Source organism: Phyllobates terribilis, unplaced genomic scaffold, assembly GCF_046119375.1.
Source record: "Phyllobates terribilis strain yellow unplaced genomic scaffold, ASM4611937v1 Scaffold_69__1_contigs__length_7402412, whole genome shotgun sequence".
NCBI classification, from domain to species: Eukaryota; Metazoa; Chordata; class Amphibia; order Anura; family Dendrobatidae; genus Phyllobates; species Phyllobates terribilis.
In genome coordinates, this window is record NW_027362829.1 from 6,032,930 (window position 1) to 6,045,083 (window position 12,154).

Below are 12,154 nucleotides of genomic sequence, written 5' to 3' on the forward strand. Positions count from 1 at the left end.
TCACCCTAGAGATCCTCTTCCGGCTTACTGGAGAGGTGAGAGATTCTGATGACGTCACATTACATCATTCTTATCTATGGGAATAACAGATGGACAGAACTGGAGAGGTGAGGACTCTGGAAATGTCTGGAGTGAGATTTATTATTGTGTCTCTCCATAACCAGGATTACACAGTAGTGAAGACCTCTAGTGAGCACTGTCAGGACCCTGTGTCTGAGGGATGGGGAAGACCCCTGAGCCCAATCACGGGGCCTCCATCTCACCCCTTCATACATGAGGACATCAATGACCAGAAGATCCTAGAACTCACCTACATGATGATTGAGCTGCTGACTGGAGAGGTGACACTGCTGGGAATGCTGGGACATTATACAGTAACGCTATGAAGGGATCGGTGGGTTGACTGTATCATTGTATATGTCAGGTTCCTATAAGGTGTCAGGATGTTGCAGTCTATTTCTCCATGGAGGAGTGGGAGTATTTAGAAGGACACAAAGATCTGTACAAGGACATCATGATGGAGGTTCCTCAGCCCCTCACATCACCAGGTAATAGACAGGACTAAATACACACGGCCTATAATTATCTGTATGTAAAGAATGAATTCAGTCCATATATGTGTTTCCTCCAGTTTTATCCAGTAAGAGGACAACACCAGAGAGATGTCGTCGTCCTCTTCTTCCACAGGACTGCAAACAAGAAGATCCCAATGCTCCTCAGGATCATCAGGTAGATGGAGAGAAGGTGTCATGAGATCTCCCCTATGATGTGTAGACAGCTGTGAAGATCTTGTGCTCAGTCTTGTTTTATCCACAAGTATTATATGTTTTATACTTGTGTAATGAGAACGGTGGAGATGGCAGGATTAGAGCTGATCATAGATGAGACTTCTCCATCTGTCTGTGACTTTTACAATATTTGTTTCAGGTTGAAGATCTGACCCATATGAATACTACAGAGACATATGTGAGGGGTGATGAGCGGTGTAAAGAGATGATTCCTACAGATAACCTCCCAGGTGAGTAGTAACCACTAAATGCAGAGAAGTTTCAGATTCTTGTAAGTCACCGGCTGTGGCTGCTTTATCGGTTGTGTAGTCCGGCCGTATCACAATCGTGTGATCACCATTTTGCCTCTAGACCACAACATTCTCCTCCACCCAAAACTGTTCAAATGATTTTGGCTATTGAAAGCCCTTTTCTATAGAACTTATAACTTGGAGGATCCACCTACTCCCTGTGATTAGAAGACGCTGACCATTACCTCCTCAGATCTGTAAACTACAAAACCAGATGACAATGTACGTAGAATGTACAGACAGTTTAGAAAATCACTTGAAGAAAATATTATGATGGGCCTGTAAGAGAAAGCGGAGGGTAATGATGCTGTTGGCTTCCTAGAACCCTGATATCTTATTGGATGAATCTACTTTCTCTCCCTTCTGTGCTGCTGAATATGGTCCCTACAAGACCAGGTCCAGTTTTAATGACCAAACTTCACTTTTATGATCGACAACATTAAACGTGCAGTGAGGGACAAGTGTGAATTTCTGTACAATAACAACAGAGTTTCCCTTTTGTCCTGATTTTTCAATTTCTTTTAAAACCGACTGACTTCATACAGGATCGCGATTAACTATGCAAAAAACATTACACCTGTGCCATGATATACAGGTGCTTCTCAATAAATTAGAATATCATCAAAAAGTTAATTTATTTCAGTAATTCAAAAAAGTGAAACTCATATATTATATAGAGTCATTACACACAGAGTGATCTATTTCACGTGTTATTTCTGTTAATGTTGATGATTATGGCTTATAGCCAATGAAAACATGAAAGTCATTATCTCAGTAAATTAGAATACTTTATAACAACAGCTTGAAAAATGTTTTTAAAATCCGAAATGATGTCCCACCGAAATGTATGTTTAGTAAATGCACTCAGGTCGGGGATCCTTTTGCATCAATTACTGCATCAATGCGGCGTGGCATGGAGGCGATCAGCCTGTGGCACTGCTGAGGTGTTATAGCTGCCCAGGTTGCTTTGATAACAGCCTTCACCTCGTCTGCATTGTTGGGTCGGGTGTCTCTCATCCTCCTCTTGACAGTACCCCATAGATTCTCTATAATAGATTCTCTATGGGGTTAAGGTCAGGCGAGTTGCTGGCCAATCAAGCACAGTGATACTGTTGTTTTTAAACCAGGTATTGGTACTTTTGGCAGTGTGGACAGGTGCCAAGTCCTGCTGGAGAATGAAATTTCCATCTCCAAAAAACTTGTCGGCAGAGGGAAGCATAAAGTGCTGTAAAATGTCCTGGTAGACGGCTACGCTGACCTACACCAGCAGATGACATGGCTCCCCAAACCATCACGGATTGTGGAAACTTCACACTAGACCTCAAGCAGCTTGGATTGTGGCCTCTCCACTCTTCCTCAAGACTCTGGGACCTTGATTTCCAAATGAAATGCAAAATTTACTTTCATCTGAAAACAACACCTTGGACCACTGAGCAACAGACCAGGTCTTTTTCTCCTTGGCCCAGGTAAGACGCTTCTGGCGTTGTCTGTTGGTCATGACTGGCTTGACACAAGGAATGCGACACTTGTAACACATGTCCTGGATAAGTCTATGTGTGTTGACGCTCTTGAAGCAATGACTCCAGCAGAAGTCCACTTCTTGTGAATCTCCCCCCAAATTTTTGAATGGCCTTTTCTTAACAATCCTTTCAAGGCCGCAGTTAACCAGGTTGCTTGTGCACCTTTTTCTACCACACTTTTTCCTTCCACTCAACTTTCCATTAATATGCTTGGATACAGCACTCTGTGAACAGCCAGCTTCTTTAGCAATGACCTTTTGTGGCTTACCCTCCTTGTGGAGTGTGTCAATGACTGCCTTCTAGACATCTGTCAAGTCAGCAGTCTTCCTCATGATTGTAGAGCCTACTGAAACAGACTAAGGGACCTTTTTAAACGCATAGGAAGCCTTTGCAGGTGTTTTTTGTTAATTATTCTAATTTACTGAAATAATGACTTTTGTGTTTTCATCGGCTGTAAGCCATAATCATCAACATTAACAGAAATAAACACTTGAAATAGATCACTCTGTTTGTAATGACTATATAATATGAGTTTCACTTTTTTTAAGAACTGAAATAAATTAACTTTTTGATGATATTCTAATTTATTGAGAAGCACCTGTATCTCTAAGCTGTGCGAGGCTGATAGCTGTAATATACTGTAATATTTACACCTGCATGAATGTGTTGGCATGGCTCGAGCCCTGGTATGTTGGATTCACTTGCATAAAATACTGATTGAAATAATGGACAGAATTCACACTAGTGGTCACCACTGATACAGATGGCTAGTATAAATTGGGAAGGGTAAGTAGAAAGGGAAAGATGTGTGAATAAAATTTAACTTTTATTAATATAATTAAAAAACTCTTATTATTTAAACTTTTTGTGAATAAATATTCATACATCAAATGATGTATATAGGGCTACTGCTGTGTAGTTATAAGCAGTTCTAGCCCACAAGTTACTTATTTCAAATGTGAGGACACAAGAATAAATTATCCACAGCCGATGTCCCTATAATTATTGGCTGGGTGTTATAAATTGTGTGTCCCAAGTATCCCAACACTCTTCGTCATAAGGTTTAATAATTGTAAATTCCATATGTGGGATGCCGTAAAAATGTGAGGGATAATGGTTGATTCTCCACCAGTGAGCCTTAATGGCTTCTTTTATTCTCTGCACTGTTAGTGAATTATTAACAGTATACAAAAATAAGATATTATACTTGTGCGATCTCACTGCTATAGATGACATTAAAGAGACAGCTATATAGCTGAACTTGCATCTATGGGCCAAGCACTAATCTAATGTGGGTAATATATGCGGTTAATACCGCTGATCTGTCCAATCATACCCATAAAGATAAGAGTGCTCATTTACTCCCACCGCATATACATCCTAGCTGTGTGCGAGTGGTCTGCTTGCAGTCACTGTTATTTGTTGCAGAGATTAAACGTACAGATAACTGCCAGTGTGTATCATTAGCTTCACGTGGAGATCAAAGCACCCAATCTCCCCCACAGCGTTCTCACTCAAGTTACGTGCAGGTAATCTGCACGCTGTCAATGCCGCTTCATATATTGAGCCGGCAGGATAAAAGTAATTTATTGTAGAGATCGTGCAGTTAGCTGCCAGTTTGTATCACTGGCTAGAGCACGTGGAGAGCAAAACACCTTATCTCCCCGACAGCGTTCTCATTCAGATTGCGTGCAGATAACCTGCACGCGGTCACTGCCGCTTTGTATATTAAGCCGGCAGAGTAGAGATCAGAGATTAGAGTGAGATAACAACGGCACCTAACATGACAAAGAGTGGTGTGTGGATCCTGGAGTGTGTCACCACATTTAGAATATAAGAGTAAACATCCCTGACGCGCGTTTCGCCGTGATTACCGGCTTTTTCTAAGGGGAGATAAGGTGTTTTGCTCTCCACGTGCTCTAGCCAGTGATACAAACTGGCAGCTAACTGCACGATCTCTACAGTAAATTACTTTTATCCTGCCGGCTCAATATATGAAGCTGCATTGACAGCGTGCAGATTACCTGCACGTAACTTGAGTGAGAACGCTGTGGGGGAGATAGTGTGCTTTGATCTCCACGTGAAGCTAATGATACACACTGGCAGTTATCTGTACGTTTAATCTCTGCAACAAATAACAGTGACTGCAAGCAGACCACTCGCACACAGCTAGGATGTATATGCGGTGGGAGTAAATGAGCACTCTTATCTTTATGGGTATGATTGGACAGATCAGCGGTATTAACCGCATATATTACCCACATTAGATTAGTGCTTGGCCCATAGATGCAAGTTCAGTTATATAGCTGTCTCTTTAATGTCATCTATAGCAGTGAGATCGCACAAGTATAATATCTTATTTTTGTATACTGTTAATAATTCACTAACAGTGCAGAGAATATAAGAAGCCATTAAGGCTCACTGGTGGAGAATCAACCATTATCCCTCACATTTTTCCGGCATCCCACATATGGAATTTACAATTATTAAACCTTATGACGAAGAGTGTTGGGATACTTGGGACACACAATTTATAACACCCAGCCAATAATTATAGGGACATCGGCTGTGGATAATTTATTCTTGTGTCCTCACATTTGAAATAAGTAACTTGTGGGCTAGAACTGCTTATAACTACACAGCAGTAGCCCTATATACATCATTTGATGTATGAATATTTATTCACAAAAAGTTTAAATAATAAGAGTTTTTTAATTATATTAATAAAAGTTAAATTTTATTCACACATCTTTCCCTTTCTACTTACCCTTCCCAATTTATACTAGCTATGTTGGATTCACTTCACGTCATAAATTACATTATGTTTTCAATCCTAAGGAATTCAGATTACTGCACAATCTCTCCTGAAATGGGGGCACTAATACTTTCTCTACTCTTCTGATCAGGTTATTGTAGCTCCAGTGGTCCATCATAAATAAGTGTAAGTCCGCTTTAATGTTGGAGTTCTCCCCTCATACATATGTTCTTGTTGAGGATGTAACATATTTTTTATGTCTTTTTTTCCAGGTTCATTCTCTATGATAGTTTGATTGTGGTGGGATCGGCCGGCCTCACTTATGTGAATCTGTAACTCCCTGGTAGTCTTTAAAAAAAGGTCTCCATTACCTCTTCCCAATGCCCGAGGTCTAAATATAAGACACCTCAGCTCTGCACTATTATAAAAAGTTCATTTAAAATGTCTAATATTTCTTCTTGAAACTCATCTGACAGAAAATATTGGCACTTAGCGATAATTTAGATTGCCAAGAGCCACATGCTCTAATTACCCCCGAGAGGTTTCACCACTATTTACTCATTTTTTTTACTAAAGAAGCCTGTTCAGCTTGATTTCTTCAGTTCTTCAGTAGATGTGTTATGGTCTATAGTCACAGTTTTGCCCATCACCCCTTTAACTTCTTTAAAGGAAAGCTCTCGTCCCCTGGGAGATGTGAGACCTCTAATATGGTCATACAGGTTATAGAAAAGTAAATCTATACATACCTGTAGGGCACATAGTAGAGGTCTGCTTGCAGTGAAATTGAGTTTTATAAAATCTGTCTTCATATGCTTGGCGTCCCCCGGACACCAAGAAATCCCCGCCTATCTCTTTAGTTAGCCCAGAAATCCCCGCCTATCTCTTTAGTTAGCCCCGAAATTCCTGCCTATCTGCTTATTTAGCATGTCCCCCCCCCCCTCCCCTGCACGTCACAGGGCCCTGTGATGTGCGCTCTTGTCACTCACTTCCCACTCATGCGCGTTGCGACGCTCACATCGGGAGCGCTTTGTTTCCTCCCAGCCCGTTTGTCTCTGCACTGTCCCGCAGTGTTCTGGTGCACCGGGGAGGCTGCATCGGGGAGCCTGCGCACCAGAACACTGCGGAGCAGTGCAGAGACAAACGGGCCGGGAGGAAACAAAGCGCTCCTGATGTGAACGTGGCATTGCGCATACGCAGGAAGTGAGTGACAAGAGTGCACGTCACAGGGTCCTGTGACGTGCAGAGGAGGTGGGGAACATGCTAAATAAGCAGATAGGCGGGGACTTCTTGGCGTCCGGGGGACGCCAAGCATGTGATAACGGATTTTATAAAACTCCATTTCACTGCAAGCAGACCTCTACTATGGGCCATACAGGCATGTATAGATCTACTTTTCTATAACCTGTATGCCCATACTATAGGTCTCAAATCTCCCAGGGGGTGGCAGATTCTCTTTAACCCCTCTACATGGATCTGGACTTACACAGAGACCCCTAGCTTGGGCCACTGTGTTACCTGCTGTTCTGTTGTGTCAGATGGGAAGAATAGTCAGGTATTCGGGTCAGAACCAGGAGGGCAGAGAAAATACAAAATCAGAAGAAACGAGTAGTCCGTAAACGGGCCGAGGTCACAACAGGAAACAAATACACAAGCCGGGAGCTGAGCACAGAGGACTGAACCAGAGGAGAACAAGGCTGTATCTGGCAGCTTCCGGCAATATGCTTCCAGCTTTAGTAGGGTGCGGTGCTTTCCAAATGGCTGAAGCAGGGAGCAGATTACTCCAGCTGGACAGCACACACACCCATACTGCCAGACTGGATGGTACTACTGGTCCCAGCAACCCTAATCTTAATGGCTGGACAGAGCCTGCGCCTCCAGAGCTTCTGGTTCCGACGTCTCCTCCATCACCAGCGCCACCTGCAGGATGAATAAGGCTCCTGGTGAGAGAAGCAGACGTTGCAGGAGCAGATCCCAGAGAAAATGGGACACACCATTTGCAGAAACCTTGATATGACAAAATGAAAGAAAACCAGAGCAGTAGAAATCCCCATAAGGTGACTCCATCTTGGGAATTAATCTATAGGAGTAGTGACTATTTTGACTCCACAGGCACTTTCCCTAAATTAGCACGCAGTGGATGTTGGAGAGTAAAAATTGCAAAAATGCCATTTTATTACCCAACACACAGTGCCCAGATAAATTAAGTGGGTTCTTCTCACTATAGTAATGCCAAATACATGAATGCTAAATGTGGTTTGGGCACAGTCTTTTAGACTGTGAACTGTACTTGGTGAATAATTCTTTTTTTTTTTTTTTTTTTTTTTTTTTTTACGTAGCTTGCCATTTTTACAGACACTTTAAGTAAAAATGTTAAAAAAATGTAAGAATATTTTATTCAAAAATAATACTTAATTTTATTCTTGTCAGATGACTGTACCTGGAGATCAGAAGGACAACTGACATCTTCAATTTTTAAATCACATGAGATTGAGATCCAACAAGATGCAATTGAAATGAATGCCATTACTCCAGATATACCATCATCCCTTCACAGCAAAGATCAATCATCTAATCCTTTGAAACAGGTCCTGTCTTCTGATTCATTAGCGACTACTAAGGAAAATCAAAGTTGCAAAATAAGCATTAAAAAACGAACTGCTCCTAAAGCAAAGAAGCCATTTTCACGTTCAGAATATAGAAATACTCTTCTTAAACAAGAAAAAATTTGCAGATCAGATCTTGCGAGGCAGAGAACTCACACAGGGGAGAAGACATTTTCATGTTTGGAATGTGGGAAATGTTTTAACCATAAATCAGTTTTGATTAATCACCAGAGAACTCACACAGGGGAGAAGCCTTTTTCCTGTTTAGAATGTGGGAAATGTTTTAACCATAAATCAGTTTTGATTAATCACCAGAGAACCCACACAGGGGAGAAGCCTTTTTCCTGTTCAGAATGTGGGAATGGTTTTAACTACAAATCAGAGCTTGTTATACATCAGAGAATCCACACAGGGGAGACGCCTTATTCATGTTCAGAATGTGGGAAATGTTTTAACCATAAATCAGTTTTGATTAATCACCAGAGAACTCACACAGGGGAGAAGCCTTTTTCCTGTTCAGAATGTGGGAAATGTTTTAACCTAAAATCAGATTTAGCTATACACCAGAGAACTCACACAGGGGAGAAGCCTTTTTCCTGTTCAGAATGTGGAAAATGTTTTAACCATAAATTGGTTTTGGTTAATCACCAGAGAACTCACACAGGGGAGAAACCTTTTTCCTGTTCAGAATGTGGAAAATGTTTTAAACAGGAATCAGGGCTTTATAGACATCGGAGAACTCACACAGGGGAGAAGCCTTTTTCTTGTTCAGAATGTGGGAAATGTTTTAACCTAAAATCAGATTTAGTTATACACCAGAGAACTCATACAGGGGAGAAGCCATTTTCATGTCCAGAATGTGGGAAATGTTTTAACCATAAATCGATTATGGTTAATCACCAGAGAATCCACACGGGAGAGAAGCCTTTTTCATGTCCAGAATGTGGGAAATGTTTTAACCATAAATCGGTTATGGTTAATCACCAGAGAATCCACACGGGAGAGAAGCCTTTTTCCTGTTCAGAATGTGGAAAATGTTTTAACCAGAAATCGGGGCTTTATAATCATCAGAGAACCCACACAGGGGAGAAACCTTTTTCCTGTTCAGAATGTGGGAAATGTTTTAACTATAAATCGGTTATGGTTAATCATCAGAGAATCCACACAGGGGAGAAGCCTTTCTCATGCTCAGAATGTGGAAAATGTTTTACACACATGGCTAGTTTTATCAGACATCAGAGAACCCACACAGGGGAGAAGCCTTTTTCCTGTTCAGAATGTGGGAAATGTTTTGTGAAGAAATCATCACTTCTTAGTCACCAAAGAATTCACACAGAGGAGAAGCCTTTTTCATGTTCTTAATGTGGGAGATGTTTTACATGGAAATCAATTCTTAATAAACATCAGAGAAGCCACAGAGGAGAAAAGCCCCTTTTCATGTTCAGAATTTTGGAAATGTTTTAATCGAAAATTGTATCTTCTTAAAGGGGTTACTAAGAAAAAAAACAAATTAAGTCAGCTCACCCATTGAGGAATCCAAAGCTCAGGAAACCAGCCGTGCAGCAGGAATACGAATCGAGAGCAGAAAAAAATCCAGCTTCAATGACTAAAGACCTTACTGTCTGAAACGTGTCTGCTAGAAAATATTTCCCCCTCTAGGGTAGTAACATCCATGCTGTTATCTCAGATTTTTATATTTACTCAATAAAGCAGTGTTTTAAGAGGATCATTGAAGCTGTATTTTCTTCTGCTCTCGATTCTTAAAGGGGTTGTCCACTACTTGGACAATGCTTTGTCATTCCTCCTGTTTGGCCTCGTTAAATGTGACGCCAGCGCTGATTGGGCTCACATGGTGCAACAACCTGACCTGAGCCCCGGGAACACAAGTGCTGACACCGATGGAACGGCACAAGTATGGGAGGTTTGTATAATTCTTATAATAATTTTTGTAATAAGTATATTGTTTATCCATTATGTATATATTCAGTGTGTTCATTAATAGAGATTTGAATCCTTAGTTATAGAAATATAGGTTTATCAAAAGATCATAACAGGTCTACTTTTCAGTCATGCTCTTTGCGGTCAGAAGCATCTAACATTCTGAGATACAGTTGTGTAAAACAAAGTGTTTGCCCCGTCCTGATTTCTTATTCTTTTGCATATTTGTCTCACCTAAATGTTTCAGATCATAAGATGTAAATATTAGACAAAGATAACACAAGTAAACACAAAATGCAGTTTTTAAATGAAGGTATTTTATTATTAAGGGAAAAAGAAATCCAAAGCTCCAGGGCCCTGTGTAAAAAAGGCCCCACTCCTATACACACACACACACACACACACACACACACACACACACACACACACACACACACACACACACACACACACACACACACACACACACACACACACACACACACACACACACACACACACACACACACACCCCCCCCCCCCCCCCCCCACTTAAAACTTAAATTAACTGTGGTTTATAACATCTTTGGGAACCTGAGTTAAATTTCCCTAGCCACAATCAGGCCTGATTCCTGCCACACCTGTTCTCAATCAAGAAAATACTTTAATAGGAATTGCTTGACAAAGTGAGGTAGACCAAAAGATCCTCAAAAGCTAGACATCATGCCGCGATCCAAATAAATTCAAGAACAAATGAGAAAAAAAAGTAATTGAGATCGATCAATTTGGAAAAGGTTATAAAGCCATTTCTAAAGCTTTAGGACTCCAGCGAACCACTGTGAGAACCATTATCCACAAAAGGCAAAAGCATGGAACAGTGGTCAACCTGCCCACCAAAATTACTCTAAGAGCGCAGCGGCCACTCATCCAAGAGGTCACAAAAGACCCTGCAACAACATCCAAAGAACTGCAGAGCTCACTTGCCTCAGTTAAGGTCAGTGTTCATGACTCCACCATAAGAAAGACAGTGGGCAAAAATGGCCTGCATTGCATAGTTCCAAGACTAAAACCATTGCTAAGCAATAAGAACATGCTTTTCTCAGTTTTGTCAGAAAAAATCTTGATGATCCCCCAAGACTTTTGGGAGAATACACTGTGGACTGACAGGACAAAAGTTGTACTTTTTGAAAGGTGAATGTGCCATTACATCTGGCGTAGAAGTAACACAGCATTTCAGAAAAGGAACATCATACCCACAGTAAAATATGGTGGTGGTGGTAGTGTGATGGTCTGGGGCTGTTTTGCTGCTTCAGGACCTGGAAGACTTGCTGTGGTAAATGGAACCATGAATTCTGCTGTCTACCAAAAAAATCCTGATGGAGAATGTCCAGCCATCTGTTCGTGACCTCAAGCTGAAGTGCATTTGGGTTATGCATCAGGACAATGATCCAAAACACACCAGCAAATCCACCTACCTCTGAATGACTTAAGAAAAACAAAATTAAGATTTTGGAGTGGCCTAGTCAAAGTCCTGACTTTAATCTGATTTAGATGCTGTGGCATGACCTTAAAAGGGTGGTTCATGCTCGGAAACCCTCCAATGTGGCTGAATTACAAAAATTTAGCAAAGATGAGTGGCCAAAATTCCTCCAGAGCGTTGTAAAAGACTTATTGCCAAACTGCAAACGCTTGATTCCAGTTGTTGCTGCGAAGGGTGGCTCAACCAGTTATTAGGTTTAGGGGGCTATCACTTTTGCACACAGGGTCTTGTAGGTTTGGCTTTCTTTTTCCCTAAATAATAAAGACCTTCATTTAAAACTGCATTTTGTGGTTACTTGTGTTATCTTTGTCTAACATTTAAATTTGTTTGGTGATCTGAAACATTTAAGTGACAAACATGCAAAAGAATAAGAAATCAGGAAGGGGAAACATTTTCACACCACTGTATGTGTAGAAGCAGTAACCGTATCTTTTGAAGCACAGTATGCTTAGAATATTATCTATAGTCGGCAGCGAGTATTAGTTTTAGCTGCCTGTCATATCTGATTGTGTATATTTTGCATTGCCTGTATAAGCTTGATCGGAATGAATTAGCGTCAGACAGCCCGCTGAGTATATCACTTGTCTCCTTGTTAAACAAAATAAACAGATTTTTACTCCGGAATTCAGATGATCTCCTATCTCACTTGGTAGAAAGTGAAATATTTCTGTCAATAATTGTTTTTATTTTAGGGTCAAACATGTGGAATGTTTGTCCACTACTTGGACAATCCCTTTAAAC

General features: G+C 40.9%; 1 protein-coding gene across 1 annotated transcript; it reads left to right on the forward strand.

Annotated features, from left to right (window-relative positions):
* The first annotated feature begins 212 nt into the window (after positions 1 to 212).
* Positions 213 to 10,118, forward strand: LOC141194341 (uncharacterized). The gene is made up of 5 exons (XM_073662241.1): positions 213 to 341; positions 425 to 548; positions 632 to 729; positions 928 to 1,018; positions 7,781 to 10,118. Exons 1-5 carry the CDS (start codon positions 315 to 317, stop codon positions 9,316 to 9,318), a joined length of 1,878 nt encoding a protein of 625 aa, XP_073518342.1. The 5' UTR covers positions 213 to 314; the 3' UTR covers positions 9,319 to 10,118.
* Positions 10,119 to 12,154: the final 2,036 nt, after the last annotated feature.